The following is an 18,824-nucleotide window of genomic DNA, read 5'->3' as shown; positions in this document are numbered from 1 at the left end:
TGCTTACACATCAAGACGTTACAGGCGCACGTTAGTGCGCCTGTAACGCTCCCCCAACGCACAGCAATGTAACACAAGTGGGCTGTTCACACAGCCCACGTTGCGTTACATGTAATGCTGCACGTTCTCCGCAAAGTGCAGCATGCTACAGCGTTGGATCGGCTATAGCCGTGTTAGACTGTTTGCTCATGCGCAGTGGGGGGCGGAGAGGAGGCGGGGAGAGCCAGCTACAATAGCCGCGCACATGGCTACTTAATATTCACTGCACTGGCGGCAGCTGATTGGCCGGCGGGACCACGTGATGCGGAGTGTCTCGCTCCGCATCACGTGGTCCCGCTGGCCAATCAGCGCCACTCTGGGAGACATTATAGGAATCGAGCCGCCTAACGCGGCTCACTCTACCGTCGGCTCTTGCAGCACCATACGTTGTGTTAGGTGCACGTTATGCGACCTTAACGTGGCACCTAACGCAACGTCTTGGTGTGCAAGAAGCCTAAGGGTGCAGTGGGTCACCTCTATAAGTTATACATATACATTTTGATTTGGAGGGGGTCAGTGAAAAAAGCCTCGGGGGGCCTTAGTTTGAGGACCACTGCTGTAGACAGTGAATGATGTTTCCATTCATTTCATTGGAACAGTGCAAAACCACAGAGTATCTGTAAGGAGCAGCAGTGGGGAAATAAATAAATTGTAAAAGTAAATATGCTCTGCTTGGAGCAAGTTTTGGGAGTGGCTAAGGAGTGTGTGTGTGTCTGGGGGGGGGGGGGGGGGGGAGCTGAACACATGGCACTTGCAAAATATGTGATGCATAGGGACTATGTGTATACAGTACTGCAATGACCGAATATTTCACACAACAATGTACGGACTGCTGAGACTGGGGATGTTCATTCGAAGTTTATGCTGAACATACTGTACATGTACTGTTGGTGATCTAATGATATTAGTACCTACAATCTTAAATAATCGCCCAAACACATCCATCAGGATAGATCATTCCTTTGTCCATTGTTGGCCACTATCTTTTCACATTGTTGAACTGTTTCAATGCACAGCTATCTGATAACCAGTTACAGTTCACTTCCAAGGTTGTTTAAAGCGGTATTGTCACCATAAAAATCAAATTTTAACAGCAACTGGTCTGAGTGTATTAAGTGATAAAGATGCCAATCCTGCATTCAAAACTTGCAAAGCTTTTTCTGCTGTTATGGTTTGTAGTTATCACATACTTTAGGAGCACTGGCCCTAGTGCCAAACAGTGCTAAAGAGTTGAATGCTGGGAGTTATTTTTATATAGAATATATTCCTCCTCTTCCATTTATTTCCCTGCCAGCTGCTTATCAGAAACACCCTCTGATTATTTGTGTTTAGAACTAAGCTGAGGTGACTTAGTGATTGGATGTTTCCACTTTGTGGTTTATCCCTTATATTACTGCCCCAGCACCACAGCAGATTACTGTGAGTCGCAAGCACAATGAGAAATTAGGAGTGTAACCTGATTCAAAGATACTGTCAGTAATGTGTTAGCTCTTGCTGCTAGTAAAGCAAGTAGCTGGGATTATTATAGACAAGGCTCTGTGGTGTATCTGTTTGGGCCACTGCCATCTTCTCTGAGCACAAGCAGCATTTATCAGGGCTTCTTAAGGGCTGGTTCAGACGGGCGTTTTTGTGGCGTTTAACGCAGCGTTTCAGACGCAGCGTTTTTTGGGATCTACTGCCATCCCATGCAAGTGAATGGGAGCGTTTAGAGCTGGCTTTTGCAGGCTTTCATGAAAGCCTGGCAGTAGATCCCAGCGTTGCGTCTAGTCTCAAAAGCAACATGCTTTCAGAGGCAGTAAACGCGAGGAAACAATTGCAGAGACCAGAACTGCTAGCCTTGAACGCTTTTCAAAAGCCTTTAAAAGCTAGCTTTTAAACGCTGGCGTTTAAACGCAATGCTAAGCAAAAGCTCAGCAGACGCCCGTGTGAACCAGCCCTTACACTTCCTATGAGATAAGGAATAGTGCAGATCTGTATAAACTGGTACCAAGCAACTCAAGCTGTGCTATGCCAGAAATCAAGCAATTCATTAGTTGGTCATTCGCTATTTTGTGCTACAACACACTGAATTTGATGCCTAGACAGCTTGCTCGCTACATCACATACTCACCCATCCCCCAACTCCTAGATAGTGCCTGGCTGGACACACAATGTAACAATTGTCCCTTGACACTGAATGAGCCAGGCCAGCCAGGCTACTCCTTAAAGCAGCCCATACACTCAGCCGATTTTCTGGCCGACCGATCGATCGCGATCGATCGATCGATCGCTCGCAAATCGGTTGGCCAATCGACCGATCGACGGCCGATTTCGATCGATTTCGATGGATTTCCATCGAACTAGCAGGGTGGAAAATTTAGGTCGATCTGATGAGATTGCTTATCAGTTTGCATTGGCCTTAATGGAAATCTGATGGCAAAAAAATGCCATCAGATCGAATTTCAACAGATTTCAAACTGAAATCTATTGGAATTCTATCCTGGTAAAAAATGTTCTAAAAACGCATCAGATAGATCATCAGATGCATTTCTTATCTGTCTGCTGCCAATCTGACGAGTGTATGGGCACCTTTACACTTTCTTTACCTAATCCACAGTAACAACAATAGTTGCATGTGTTCAGACTACAAGGCCAGTATTTCAGCGTGCTTTGTTTCTGTCTCCACCAATAATTTTACCTTATGCTATGGCACACATGCAGCTGTGTAAATTGCTAGGCTTGGGACATGTCACAGTTGCAAATAGTATTCCCGAAAAAAAAATGTAGCTGTGAATCTATTTGTTGCTAATGCTGAGAACTTTAAATGTCCATCGACTTTAATTGACAACAGTGATGTAACAAATTTCAATTATTTGGTTTTGCTGTGACTTATCACAAGTCACACAATAGCTAAAAAAAACCCCAAACCTCTGGAGGTATTACCTCTGACTTTCCTATACGTCAGCCCTTGTGTTGTAACTTTGAGTGGGTCTAACCAGTGACTGATTAGGACATGGAATTGTAACTGCTGCACGTGGTAACATTTTACAAGGGATACTCTCTGAATGTTGGTCTATTGTTAGGGTATAAGGTTTGGGGGTGTAGTGTGTTTATTTATAAACACACTTCAATTAATGTATTATTTATTGAAGAGATACCCACAACATGGCAAAAAAGTTTAAAGGAATAAAAACTGAATATGTCAACGAGGTATCTATTTATTCTCTTTGCAATGAAACCGCTAAATCTGGTCCAACCAATTAAACTCAGGGTACAAGAGAGCAGGGTACAAAGTATGCCACAGAGCTCCATTAGACCCATCATAATTCAAATGAATAATATTCATACTGTATATGGAAATAAACTACTACAAACTTAATTAGAGAAGGCCACCCAGCAAACTTAACAGAACAGGCAAGGAGGGCATCAATCAAGATAGCAAGGCTAACACTGAAGGAGCTGCAAAGATCCACCCCAGAGATGAGAGTATCTGTCCATTGGACAACATTAAGGTGTACACATCACAGATTGGGGCTTTATGGCAGAGTGGCCAGGAAATGGCCACTACTTAGAGCACAAATGTTGAATTCCTGTCCTTGAGGACCATATCCATGAGAGTGTTTAGGGTGGACAGAGAAATTGAGAAATGTGTTCTACTTCATGAACCACACCTTTTCTGATTCAGTCCCATCAATTAATTTGAGCTGTGTAAAAAATGTTCAAGGACCTCAGCCCTTGAGGACTGGAGTTTGAAATCCTTGGCTTAGGCTTGGTTTCTATTTAGATCGGAGCAGCCTTTTTGGATCGGAAGAGAACAGTTCATAGTCCACTCCATTTTCTCCTCCCCCTTGAATCCGGAGACGATGTGTTTCCAGTTTCCACCATAGGTTTCTATAGGAAAGGCATCGGCTCTCGGGTAAAAGTGCCGAAACTCAGGAATTTTAAAGTGCAAGTGGAAGTAGACCCTATTTTTTGCATTGAATCCGTTTATTGCGTATTGCTGCACTGCAAGAAAAGTACCAAACGGATATGTTTTCTGTGTAAGTAGGAACAGATATACTGTAAATAAGAGAACACTTTAGAAGTTTATGCAACATATTGCAAACTGCCCAGAAATAATGAAGGTCCTCTGGTCCCCTGAAACTAAAACTGAACTTTTAGCCTATAATGCTGGTGCTATATGAAAACTAAATACCAATAATAATAATGGGAAATTGCATGCTTGGTGCAAATCCAAAAGTTCTCATCACCAGGAGAACACCATTCCCACTATGAAGCATGGTGGTGGCAGCATCACACTGTGGAGATGTCTTTCACCAATATACACAGGAAAACTGGTCAGGATTGAAGAAAATACAATGTATCAATTAACAATGATCTATTCCAGGTGTTCTCTGGAAATGCCAACTGTGTAATTATAGGTGCGTACACACGCTCTATTTGCAGGAACGACGGGTCCGTCGGACCCTCCCGCCTGGCGGGCGTTCCAGAGATAGTAGGGCATGTGTACAGTCTGTCTCCAGACTGATAAGGCTGTTTCTGAGCGATCCGTTCAGCGGATGATTGAAGATTAATTGCACCTCAACTGATTCTTAATAGCATGAAAGATGCTTTAAAGGACCACTATCGTGAAATATTGTACAATGTAAAATACATGTAAAGATATACAAATAAGAAGTATGTTTCGTCCAGACAGAGCTGGTAAAAGGTCCTCCAGCACCCAAGGCTGAGACGCCAAAGTGTGCCCCCCTATCCCTCCCACCCCAGCCATCACATACTGACTGCTATTAGACTAAGAGGCACCCCACGGCCCCCAACACCTTAATCTCTAGTTATCTGGCTTGCAGTCACTGGCATGTATCCCCTTGTCTTATTTCTCTCTGCTTCAAACACAGTAGGGGAATAATAGCTGATTGAATCGTGCGCCCCCTCCTACACTGCGCCCTGAGACTGGAACCTCTCTCGCCTCTGCCCTGCTTCCAGATTAAAACGTTTCTCCTATGTTGCTGTCACTTTCACTAGTTAGTAGAAATCTGAGAGAACCGACAGGTTTTGGACTAGCCCATCTGCTCATGGGGGATTTTCAGGGATTTTGTTTAGTTTCAAAAGCACTTAGTGAATGGCAGTTGCTCTGTCCAACTGCCAAAAAAATGTGAGCAGCAAGCAGGGAGACTGGCCAACATCATTGTATAAATCCCTTTCAATTAGTGTCCTTATGAAGAATAAAAGCTTTGAGGAGATGGGCTTGTCCAAAACCTGTTGGTTCTGACAGATTTTAACTACCTACTGAAAGTGACAGCAACGTAGGAGAATAGTACTTTATGGCTCATTTTACTCTGGAAGAAACATACTTCTTATTTGTATTTGTTTACATGAATTTTAAATTTTATGATGTTCGCAATAGAGGTCCTTTAAAGGGAATCTGTAGTAAAAAAAAAAAAACTTATGAAATAATGCATTTTATGTATAGTACAGCTAAGAAATAGAACATTAGTAGCACAGAAAACAGACTCATATTGTTTCCAGTACAGGAAGAATGAAGACACTTCAGTTGTTATCTATGCAAAAGAGCTTCTCTGAGCTCTCCGACCTTACTTGGGGTGACTACAGTGTTGTTTTCTGAGGCACTTACACTTCAAAGAAACAGTGACAGGCAGCTTCAGATAAGATTTTTACTGCTGGAAAGTTTAAAGGGTCATTAGCTCTGCTCTGTTTCATTGTTTAAAATACAGTGTGGTTTGTAAATTGCAAATATGATAAAATTATGCAATGCTATAAAAAAGCTATATACCTAAAAATAAAAACATGAGACTCTTTTCTTTGCTATTAATGTTCTATTAATTATCTGTACTAGACATACAATTCAATATATCATACTTTTGTTTTCGCTTCAGTGTCACTTCATTACAATCTTTTAGGTCTTTTTTTTTTTTGCTACCGAGGGCTAGAAGATCTGTATTTAGTTGTCTTCTTCTGCTTGAGCTTTCAACAATTCACTTGCTTTTAGCTAGACTACAATGTAGAACAGGTTAGTTTTGGGCAGATTTCAGTGTTTTGATTGCATTTACCTGAAATCTATTATTTTCCTTGAGGCTAGGTTCACAATGGTCAGTAACTCACAGGTTATAATGACTGTGAACTGCAACAGAGACTGGACATAGACTTTAATACAAAGCCTGCATGCATCGAGTTAGAATAACGCGATCCTTAGGCCTCATTCACACTAATGCGCTTCAGTCTGCTTTTCATCTGTAACATTGATGTGCTAATAAAACGCAGACAGAAGAACATTAAGTGTGAATGAGGCCTTACTGTGAACAGGCCCATAGAATTGTATGGGCAGTGAGTAGACATGCAGAATTATTCTGCAACACAACTGACCACTATGAACAGCGCCTGAAAGTTATTAATATTAACTTTTGATCTATTGAAACAACAATAGTGTGCAATGGAAAATCTTAATAGGGTCAGCAACAGATGAATAGTATTGTACTACATTGGCTGTATGTCTGCCCTTTTGAAATCATATTTAAAGGCCATAAATCTGATTATGAGTATGAAAGCTGCTTATCACACTATGATTGGTAGTCATGACGTCCAGCAGTTAGAAGATATACCAAGCACATGCTTTTGTGCATGATGGAGTTTGTTGCTTTTGTACTTATCTGCATGTTAGCATAAGATATCGCGGAACACCTTTTACGTTGTGATAACTTCAGAAGCTGAAGTTTACATTACGCAGCAGTGTTATGTTAGAATAAATTGGATGTATGCCCAGATCAGCACTGCTTAACAATAGGTCTTCAGCATGCTTTATCACACATTTCTTTTCTGGGTGTTAGGGCTCTTTTCCACTATGAAATGCGATCGCGATTCCGATCGCAATCGCGTTTCAATTTCCACCATGCGATTGCGATTGAGCTACTATACTCATTATAGTCTAGCTCAATCGCATACAAAACGCGGCAGGACGACGATTGTGCTTTGACCAAAATCGCATCGCAATCGGATCGCACTAATGGAAAATGCTGCTGCAGTTTCCATTAGTTTAATGTACCTTGCGATTTGCGATCAGAAGCAAATCGCAAATCGCAGGCTAGTGGAAAAAGGCCCTTAGTATGCTTTATGGTGGGCTTTCTACAGAATAAAATGTAACTTTGCTCAATGCCAGAAACTACTGATGAGCTCTTAGTGCACATGGTCCTCCATGGAATTCTCCTGCAGCTATAAATAACACTGTTTGTATTGTCAAATGGGCTTGGAAATTTGATACTCCTGGTTTTCATTGGTCCATAGACTGGCACAAGGTAATGCAGGGTAGAGAGAGGGGTGGAGGAATAAAACAAATGTAAAAAATATATATATATCAAGCAACATACAAAGTCTTGAAGATTTTCAAACACGTGAAGGAACTGTGTACCATTTCCTAAATTCCGTGCTGCCTCTGCAGTGTATGCACAGACACACGTGCAGAGTCTGTTTTACATGCCCTCAGTAGTAAGTGGAAGGTCACAGCAATTTAGTGGCAGCTCAGTGAAGCATGAAGAACTGAAGTAATTGCTTATTATACTGTACGGATCGATGGGCGCAGCCACTATAGTAATACATGTATTATACTGTATACTATATCAAAACCCAAATACATATATTTTAGAATCTCATTATAGTAAACTCTGATATAGTAAACTTCTGGCTACAGTCAACTCAGTCCCCAGGTATTTATTTATATCATCACTCATTCATTTACAGAATTAATATCAGGGGCTGTACACTGTCACTATGTCAGGGATTAGATTGTAAGCTCTTCTGCGCTACAGTTACTGCAGCGACTGCTCTGTAAAAGTGATGCAGAAGAAGTAAAGTATATTAACAAAATTATATTCATAATATTCATCTTAATATAATGACAGACCTGCAATCAGTTATTGTGCGATATTCTTCTTCTGTGTAGTGGACTACCCAGCAAGCTCTCATGGTGAACCACAACTCCTAGGAGTGTGTAAGGGGCTACAATGGACCAAAAAACCCTCTTACTAAAATGTTATGCAAAACAAAAGTTTGCCTTCTTAAAACAGAAGATATTTGTGATTATTCAGATTGGAGTGAGCATATGATGTCCCCCACGATGCATCACTGGGTACAATGCAATGAAAGAGAGCTCTGTTTTTTTCTCTGCTCCTTGTATGGAGGGACAGAGCGGTCACAGTACTTTCTCTGTACTGAGTTCAATGTGACATGTGTTTTCTATCTGTGTATTATTATTATTATAGAATTATGTATTTATATAGATAACTGTCCCCAGAGGGAGATCACATCCACACCTAAGTTTTATGAATGTGGGAGATGATAAAACAAAACACAAAAATATGAAAACAAGAGAACATACAAATCCCAAGCAGAAATTGTACTTCTGAGAGTGCATGGGTGCTTGCTCCACACACCAAAATATGATCTATGAATATATGTATGTAAATATCCTTTTCTGCTGTGTTTTCTCCTTACTGCCTGACGTTTCTCAAAATGCAAAGCAATAATCTATTAAATCAGATAACTGCTTTCTTTTCATATTGATCTTCCACATATTGTATAGTTTTAATACCTTATTCAATTATTGCCTCTTTGTCTAATGCCTTTACTGCCTAACCTTTGCAACCTATTTATTGCATGCTCTTTGCCATCCATTTCCCTGGCTGCTATACCTTGCTGCCTGCCTCGCCCTGTCACCCCATCCCCTCCTTGTATCTGATTTCTGTCAAGTCTGCACACACAGCACCTCTGCCTGAAGACCTACAGAGCCAGCATAATGCATATATCATCCATTCAATCACCCAGCACTGCTGCATTCAAGGCAACTATTCGTCCCCCATTCATTCTTTATGTTCATTTCAGAGAGATGTCCTCCTGTTTCCAGAAAATCGTGCCGAGAAATGGTGTCACCCTGCTATGATTTCATGTTATTTTAACACGTCACATTTTCAGAAATCCTCACGTATTACATCTGACTCATTTTTCATTCATTTTAAATCGCCTTATCTGCTATCTATATTTAATCTCCTTACGCAGACAGTATTCAAGCAATGACAAATGCTTTTGGTTCTTTCATGCTTACCAAGGGCTTTCATGTACTCATCAAAATTCTTGCTGTCCACCATCTTCCAGGTCCCCACAAATTTGTCCACCATGGTGAATAGAGTGCGTGTGCAGCTGCAGAATAGCAGTGTCTGGCTCTGGTGTCTGGCTGTATATATAGTGCTGTGTGATCACATGGTGCTGCTCTGGCTAGTGTGACACAGCGCGCAGCCCCTCCCTGCACCAAGACAAGCAGGCAATTCTCTAACGATGTCTTCTGTGCAGGCTTCTGTGCTCTGCAACTTCAGTGTGTGTATATGCAGTCTCTTCTGTATAGTAATGCCATGGGAGGGACCCTACAGTGAAGTGCACCGTTGCTTGCTGGGTGCACAGTGTTCTGTCCAAGCAAAAATCTATTAGGAACTCATTTAGGAATAAATAAAAAGAATGCTTTTATAGTTTGAAAACCTGTCACAAATTTCTAGAGAGCTATAAGATTTCTGTAGTTTTAAGGGGTACTACAGTATAATCCCTTTATAGTAAACTCAAATGGACCAGGAAAAGTAGTTTACTATATCATGCTTAAAGTGAACCTAAAGCCAAACAAAAAAAATGAGATGAACTCACCTGGGGCTTCCCTCAGCCCCCTGCAGCTGATCGGTGCCCTCGCAGCTCCGGTGAGTTCATCTCATTTTTTTTGTTTGGCTTTAGGTTCACTTTAGGGCTGGTTCAGACGGACGCTTGCAGAGCGTTTACAGCCAGCGTTCAGGGCTTGGTGTTAAACGCTCCCATTCAAGTGAATGGGAGAGTTTGTACCAAGCTTTCAAGCGCGTTTACACAAATGCGGCGTTTGGGTCCCGATTTTCCCTGGCGTTCAAGGAGCCCCTGGAAGCTACATGTAGCTTCCAGGGGAGGTTAACCGCGACGGCTAATGTCCCCCTAGGGGAAGAAAAAAACCAAACGTCCGTCTGAACCAGCCCTTAAGCACATAATCAATGTTTTACATTGTGCTCGCATGATCTGAACTGACTTTGCGTGCTAACTATCATTATCCCGTGAAGTCAGTGCAGTTCACAGTACTTTGCATTCAAAGCGTTTGCACGCAAAACTTTACGCGCACAAACTCTTACGCGCATGTTAGCACGTGCAAAGCATGTTAGCAGGTGCAAAGCATGTTAGCACTTGCAACGTGGCTTTTCACTGGCATGCTAACACTTTACACGCTTTAGTGAATCAAGCCCACTGTCTAAACTAGATTAAAATGCACAGTGCTCAATATGCAAGCATTTGCATGCTATAATCTCGCAACCAGTTAATGAAGGTCAAGTACTGATAGTGTGCTCCTCTGTCTACATTTCTGTGCAGCCTGGATGTTACTGCAGCATTGCAGCCATGCACAAGAATGTCACAGATGACAGGCAATTGGCTATGATGGCTCACAAGTAGTACAGGGAGCAGTGGGTAGGGCAGACAAAGTTGATGGCACATAAGTAGTACTGGGGCAGGGGAGGTACAGAGAGAGATAATGATGCGCACAGGTAGTACTGGGGACATCGGGTGTGGCAGATAGATGTGATGGCACACAAGTAATGCCTGGTACACACAATGAGATTTTCTGGCAGATTTAGTGCCAGATCGATGTTTTCAACAGGTACAATCTGATTTTCTGTTCACTATGGAAAATTGATCTGAAATTAGATTGGACATGTTGGAAATAATTGATCTGGCAGAAAATCTGCCAGAAAATCTCATCATACCAGGCATTATAGTGGGAAACAGTGGGTGGGGCAGACAGAGACAATGGCACACAAGTGTTCTGGGAGCAGTGGTTGAGGCAGGCAGAAAATGGCACTCAAGTAGTGCGAGCAGAGTGGGTGGGGCAGACAGAGATAATGGCACGCAAGTAGTGCCGAGCAGAGTGGGTGAGGTAAACAGAGATAATGACACACAAGTAGTGCCGAGCAGAGTGGGAGGGGCAGACAGAGATAATGGCACACAAGTAGTGCCGAGCAGAGTGGGTGGGGCACACAGAGATAATGGCACACAAGTAGAGCGAGCAGAGTGGGAGGGGCAGACAGAGATAATGGCACGCAAGTAGTGCCGAGCAGAGTGGGTGAGGTAAACAGAGATAATGACACACAAGTAGTGCCGAGCAGAGTGGGAGGGGCAGACAGAGATAATGGCACACAAGTAGTGCCGAGCAGAGTGGGTGGGGCAGACAGAGATAATGGCACACAAGTAGAGCGAGCAGAGTGGGAGGGGCAGACAGAGATAATGGCACACAAGTAGTGCCGAGCAGAGTGGGTGGGGCAGACAGAGATAATGACACACAAGTAGTGCGAGCAGAGTGGGAGGGGCAGACAGAGATAATGGCACGCAAGTAGTGCCGAGCAGAGTGGGTGAGGTAAACAGAGATAATGACACACAAGTAGTGCCGAGCAGAGTGGGAGGGGCAGACAGAGATAATGGCACACAAGTAGTGCCGAGCAGAGTGGGTGGGGCAGACAGAGATAATGGCACACAAGTAGAGCGAGCAGAGTGGGAGGGGCAGACAGAGATAATGGCACACAAGTAGTGCCGAGCAGAGTGGGTGGGGCAGACAGAGATAATGACACACAAGTAGTGCGAGCAGAGTGGGAGGGGAGGACAGAGATAATGGCACACAAGTAGTGCCGAGCAGAGTGGGTGGGGCAGACAGAGATAATGACACACAAGTAGTGCCGAGCAGAGTGGGAGGGGCAGACAGAGATAATGGCACACAAGTAGTGCCGAGCAGAGTGGGTGGGGCAGACAGAGATAATGGCACACAAGTAGAGCGAGCAGAGTGGGAGGGGCAGACAGAGATAATGGCACACAAGTAGTGCCGAGCAGAGTGGGTGGGGCAGACAGAGATAATGACACACAAGTAGTGCGAGCAGAGTGGGAGGGGAGGACAGAGATAATGGCACACAAGTAGTGCCGAGCAGAGTGGGTGGGGCAGACAGAGATAATGACACACAAGTAGTGCGAGCAGAGTGGGAGGGGCAGACAGAGATAACGGAAAATTGTATACTCACCTAACGGTAATTTTCCTTTCCATGTGCATCCATGGCAGCATACAAATGGGTTAAGCCCCACCCCTACCAATTAACAGGACCTTAGCTATAAAAGAAAGTGACCCCTAGCGAGCAGCATTCTCATTGACTAGCCGAACCGGAGAACAGCAAAAAGTCAACAAAAGGAAAGGGAGGGAAATCCCTATGCTGCCATGGATGCACATGGAAAGGAAAATTACCGTTAGGTGAGTATACAATTTTCCGTTTTCCATATGCCTCCATGGCAGCATACAAATGGGATTTAACTAGCAGAAAAAAAGTAAGGGTGGGACAAGACTTGCTGACCAAAAATAATTTAAATTAAGGCTTTAACAGATTCAGAAATAACTTTCTTTCTAAATTAAACTGAAGCGGAGGCTGCTGGATTGACTCTGAAATGGGCAATGAAAGTATGGACAGAGGACCAGTTGGCAGCCTGGTGAATCTTTGCCCGGATAGCGAAGGTGGCACAGGGGACAGCTGAGAAGAGTGCACTGTGATGCCACCCAGAGGGACAAGGTCACAAACCCTGATAATAGGCTAGCCTTAATAAAAGGCTTTGTTGATTCATTTGAGCCATGAAGAGATCTTTTGAGTTTGATGTTAGCTGGCTCTTTCTCAGACCTGATGGAATTATGAAGAGCTGTTCTGATTTCCTGAAGCTCCATTGTTACATTCACATAGGCTCTAAGTGTTCTTGCAACATCTAGAACATGCAGATCAAAGGAATTTGTATCCATAAAAGATGGCACTGCCCGATCCTGATTAAAGGGAAGCCCAGAAGTGAAGTGCTGTAGTGGTCTCAAAACTACTGAGTGGGATGTCAAGAATGAGCCCCTAGATCCTGGAGCTCGGAAACTCTTCTGTCCTAAGAGATAGCGACTAGAGGCATAGTTCTTAAGGTTGTTAAGTCTCATCTCCTGCAGTCTGCCACTGGGTCAAAAAGAGGTTTTGCTAGGTAACTGAGAACCTGCGCAGTTCCCACTTTGGAAAAAGGTTGCAATTAGGATGCTTGTTCTTGGTGGCAGCCTTCATAAATTGAACTATTAGAGGGTGAGAGACCCAGCAGTGATCCGTCAAAGCAGAGATGGCAGAAATCTGCACTTTGAGAGTGCAAGCCAATTGTTTTTATAGGCCAATCTGAAGGAAGCTAAGAATATGTTGTGCTGGTGGACCCATTGGGTCTAAATTATTTACCAGAGCAATTGAAAAATGGTTACCATGCGCTCCTCTTAGAGTGACCCAAAACTAAAATATTAACAGTTAAATGAATAAATTAAAATATCACAATATCAAAATCTATAAAATATATCAAAATTATCAAAAAGTTATCAAACAGTACTTCGCTGGATCGCTAACTACCCACCACAGTGTGTATCTCTGTCAGTACAAATATAGAAAAAATGGTACAGCGCTCAACAGCCTAAAAATCCACATATAACATTGCAACACTCCTCTATATATATATTTTAGTCTGACTCTGCAGCACAGTCTCTAATAATTTTCCCAAACTGGTGCAATATACAGTGCCGGAAAATAGTTCAAGGGATAGTTCCTTCTGTAAACTCCACACGAAATATCTTCATAAAGGTTGCATTAAAACTATGTACGCTCACCAGATCCAATGGCCAACCAATCACGATCGGCAAACACGTTTTGTAACACTCATTCAGTGGATCCCATAGATTCAGCCTCTCTGTGTCTTCAATACTCGATCCATGCAAATGAATGAAATAATCATAGTGTAACTCTGCCTTGATATATTTACTTCTCACACCAAATAAACGATCCTATCACCATCCGGGAGTGGAGTTTTATATGCGCATTTGTTGTTGGAAATCTGTGAGTGCACTATTTTAATCTTTTACCAATAAATAAGACGGAATTACACTATGTCCAGTCCCATTTAGTTCTAGGAAGAATAACATCTGATATGACACACCACCATTTCAATGGTAAAAGCGCTGAAGCTGGTCTATAACTTGGTCAGCATGTACATCAGGTGAGAGGCTTGTTTGAAAAGCGGGTGAAGGCACACTGGGTGTGTTGCTAATGACCATAAACCTCACTGGTGATAGGATCGTTTATTTGGTGTGAGAAGTAAATATATCAAGGCAGAGTTACACTATGATTATTTCATTCATTTGCATGGATCGAGTATTGAAGACACAGAGAGGCTGAATCTATGGGATCCACTGAATGAGTGTTACAAAACGTGTTTGCCGATCGTGATTGGTTGGCCATTGGATCTGGTGAGCGTACATAGTTTTAATGCAACCTTTATGAAGATATTTCGTGTGGAGTTTACAGAAGGAACTATCCCTTGAACTATTTTCCGGCACTGTATATTGCACCAGTTTGGGAAAATTATTAGAGACTGTGCTGCAGAGTCAGACTAAAATATATATATAGAGGAGTGTTGCAATGTTATATGTGGATTTTTAGGCTGTTGAGCGCTGTACCATTTTTTCTATATTTACCAGAGCAATTGAGAAAAAATATTTTCCAGTTTGTGGTAGTTTTCCCTGCTTTTAGCAGTGTGTTTATCAATGATTCTGAGTTTACCAGGTCTCTAAGCTTCCTCCCACAATCCTTAAGCCATTAAATCAAGGGATTGGGGAGACAGATGATAAATTCCTGGGACAGGGGGTTTGGTCTGACTGGAAGAGGAATAGGAGGTTCCAACTTCAGGCTCCAAATTAGAGGGACTCATGGCTGGCATGGCCAAAATGGACCCACCTCCAGGAGTACCACTTGTTCTAGGAGGAGTCTCAGAATTTTGAAGATAAGTGGAGTTGGAGGAAAAGAACAGAGACCATTCAGAAATTTCAGGTGTTGCCAGAGCACCCTGAGCCCTTGAATGTTGGGGCGAATCTCCTCGAGCTGGCATTTAGTTGATGTAGGTTGCCATCAGGTCCACCTACCCAATGGTCACAGATCACTCTGGATATATTTTATTGAGTGGCCACAAGCTATTGCCTCAGTCCCCTTGATTGAGAAAATCTGCCGCAGAGTTCTGAGGCCCTATGAGATAGACTGCCATGATGCTGCAGAGATTGCTCTCTGCACTGGAGATAATATTGCTGACCTCTAACATGAGGAACAGACTCCTTGTGTCCCTCTGCTACCTGATATCAAAGACTGACGTCTCATCCCAGTGATGGCTGAAGGTCTGAAGCACCATATAATCCACCCTGTGTTTGAGTATATTTGCAGGGATCGATCAACTTTGTTGTGACTATTTTACCTAAGCTAATACGACCTGTAAACATGTCAAACCATGCTTGCATGTTTACGAGTTATGGGTGAATGATTGGTTAATAGTTGTTGAGCTTGTGTTTAGCCACCACCGCAGACAGTCTCATCGTGAGAGTGAGAAGGATGGTCTGAGAGCAACTCTGGTGGTTTCATTGATGGAGAAACCCTAGTTGGAATGGGCAGATGTGCCAGTGAACCCATTTGACCATCTGGATTGTAGAGGACGAAGTGCCCAGGAGGTGTATACAACACCTTGATTAATGAATATAGTATGATAATCAGCACTCGCAAACTTTTGGCAGCAATTTTCTCATCTGGTTACTGCATTGGATATAGATTGGAATCTTGCTCACGGAAAGATTAGGTCCTCAGAAGGAGTGAGGTGGCTTTCCTCCTTGTTTGTTAACCAGCCAAAGACAGACAGTGTTTGAAGAAGAATCTGTTGCTAACACAGTAGAGCCTTGGGATCTGAGGCTAGCAACAAAAGATTGTCTAAATAGTGATAAAGTCCTAACTTTGCTTTCTTAACTGAGCCACCAGACACACTAGTACCAAAAAAGGTTGTCATGGCTGTGATAATGTCAAGAAGGAGGATGGTTACTGGAGAAGAATGTTACCAACTGCATGGTGGAAAGAAGTTTGAAATAATGAATGTATCTGCCAAGTCATTTGTTGTAACTCCATCTTGAATGTTTTCAGAAAGATGAAGATTTAGGAATTTCAGATCCAGTACTGAACGCAGATCACCTGACTTCTTTACAATGAAGAGAGGAGAGTAGACTTCCTGAAAGCGCTCCTCTTCTGGAACCAACATAACAGCCGTTTTCTGCAATGAGTCATGAATGTAAAAGAGCAGGTCTCTAAAGACAAAGTGACTGGGTGGTGGAGTGAACTTGCACATCCAAGAAAAACCGAACCACTCTGTATCTGTGGCCCACTCGTCCTTTATTGTTTTTTGTCCAGATAATATGGAACTGCTGAAGTCTTGGAGCTACTATCTGGACTTCAGAATTGTCAATAGGACTCTGCGCTGACTGCTTTGTGAGCTTATGGAGATTAGCATGTGAAGTTTGCCAATTCCTATGGTCTGGTCTTTCCTTCCTCAATGTCTTCTCTCCTTTGGTATAATACCAGCCTTCGTGACTGTTGGTTGCCAGATCCAACTTGTTACTAAAAAGATTTCTTCCATCAAACAGAATTTTAAACACATTTTGTTGGAAGCTGGGATCAGCAGACTATTTTTTTTTTTTTTTTAACAGACCAATTCACTGTCATGGCAAAAAGCCTGGCATATTAAGTGGACTGGACAAAATCTATAGCCGCTTCCCTAATAAACTTAGAGACAATATGAACGTTCTCTAAGCTGCCAGGATAGAATCAGAATCCTTGTCCACTTCCGTGGCAACTGAAGATAGAGCCAGGGCTGGTTTACATGCCCCTCCAGTCGTCGTATACACCATTGTTAAATCTATATCACGTTTATGGTCTAGGACATCTTAAAAAGTAATCAAGACTTTTAACCTTACATGGCATGCAAGACACATGACTGACATGTCCACCATGGAAGTGAACACTAGGACTGGAGAATTTTCTTGAAGAAAGGATGATGTTTGGAAAGTCTGCTTTTTCAGGAAGGACTTTCTCCTTACCTTTTCCCATTCATCTTTATTTGATCTCTTTCAAGACAGGAAAGGAGAATGATAATTATTTCAGACGTTTCTTATCCTGGAGAAGGGTTTCCTCTTCCCAGTGAATGGCTTCAGAGATGGCTTGGATAAAGGAGAAATAGAAACCAGATATCTGTATGCTCACTCTCATTGGATTCATGCTAAACCATAGATAATTGAGGATATTCAGTATCTTCATTGATTTGCTGGGAGGATGCTTGGGGACCAAAGAGCCTTCATAGTAGTCCACTGATTCCTGGACAGCCTGCTTTATCATCTTGGATGTGTGCATCTGGTGGAACTCTGGCTCTTTTCCCATCTGGTGGAAACAGATCTACTTTACTGATTTCCCTGGCATGGTTCTGTCACCACAAACCCAGCAATCTGGGGGGCTATGGTGCCTTTAACTGGGACCTGATCCTCCAGTTCCCAGGCAGGTTATTTACCTGCTCCTTGAGCAGGATCCTGAGTGATGATATAAAGATCTAAAGCAGGATCTTAAATGATGACAAAGAACTAATGTCCTAGAACTGTGGTGGGAACTTGCCCTCCATTGTTCTCTTCTTCCTGGGCTTGTATATAAAAAAGTACAGCCCATTTATGGAAGGTGTGCTCTCTTTTTTTGTAGAAAAGCGGGGTCACTTACCTGTATGACTCTTACCTATTGACCTTAGAATTATCTGTTTCTGGCACAGTGTGATCCAGAATGCAGTCCAACGGACCGCAAGAGATGAAATGAGTAAGATAAGAGGTACATGAAACGTTGCAGAAAATAAGAAATCAGATAATACTTTCATGCAAGGAATGCTATGTCATTTATATTGCACATAGTACACAATACTGTTCATATAACTGTTTATAATGAGCATGGCAGATGATAAAATATAGTACATAGTGCTACCAAGATACTTGGAATAACTTACCTCCTACTGCAGCTTGAGAAGCATTACATCAGAGGGACAGCAAATAATAGTGCCTTTACCTTTAAGCCAGACATAGAGGGAGGTAGTGTTGCAGCCAGCACAGTCCTGTGCATATCCAGCCTTGTGAGAGGAGGGGAGGAGAGCTCAGCTGTGAGGAGATCTCTGCTGTGTCCAGAGCAGGGATTGGAGAGCAGTTACTGCAAACACTTCCTGGTCTGATGGCTGTGCGTTCCAAGCTGGAATGCACTCTAAACCATGTGCTTCAGAGCCTTTCACTGTGAGACAGGTGAGTGGAATCACACTGAACACTCAGCAGCACTGAATACCCAGCAGGAGAGGCTGAACTATGCCTCACATAATGGAGCCTGAGCAGTCAGCAGACAGAGCAAGAGATACAGGTGAGAGGGATCACACTGAACACTCCGCAGCACCAAACACCCAGCAGGAGAAGCTGAACTATGCACCACTAACCTGTGCAACTGCAGACAGCAGACAGGAAGAAAAAAAGGTGAGAAGGATCACACTGTGCTCTGCAATCGTATTTAAGTCATGCAGAGCAGCCATAAAGGGGGGAAAAGATCATTTAGATCAAGCTCCCACCATCACCCCAGATATAAGGTCCCTGAATAATTTGACATTTAGTCATGACAACAGGGCTGCGACCAGGAGAGGCTGAACCTGGCCGGAACGCCGCAGGAATGTCGGCGAGGTAAGAGTAAAATAAAAATAAATAGCGATGAAACACTAAGGAACCTGTTCGGAGGTGAGGACAAAAATGAGAATGCTGCTCGCTAGGGGTCACTTTCTTTTATAGC

The 18,824-nt window shown here is 42.9% G+C and overlaps 1 protein-coding gene across 1 annotated transcript in view; it reads right to left on the bottom strand.

Annotated features, from left to right (window-relative positions):
* The window catches only part of FABP3 (fatty acid binding protein 3), a 28,436-nt gene extending 19,153 nt beyond the window's left edge, over positions 1-9,283 (bottom strand). The window contains exon 1 of the mRNA XM_068269292.1: positions 9,128-9,283. Coding sequence (XP_068125393.1) covers positions 9,128-9,200 — 73 coding nt within the window. The 5' untranslated portion in view covers positions 9,201-9,283. The remainder of the gene's footprint in view (positions 1-9,127) is intronic.
* Positions 9,284-18,824: the final 9,541 nt, after the last annotated feature.

Source organism: Hyperolius riggenbachi, chromosome 2, assembly GCF_040937935.1.
Source record: "Hyperolius riggenbachi isolate aHypRig1 chromosome 2, aHypRig1.pri, whole genome shotgun sequence".
Classification (NCBI taxonomy): domain Eukaryota; kingdom Metazoa; phylum Chordata; class Amphibia; order Anura; family Hyperoliidae; genus Hyperolius; species Hyperolius riggenbachi.
This window is presented reverse-complemented; position numbering and strand designations above follow the sequence as displayed.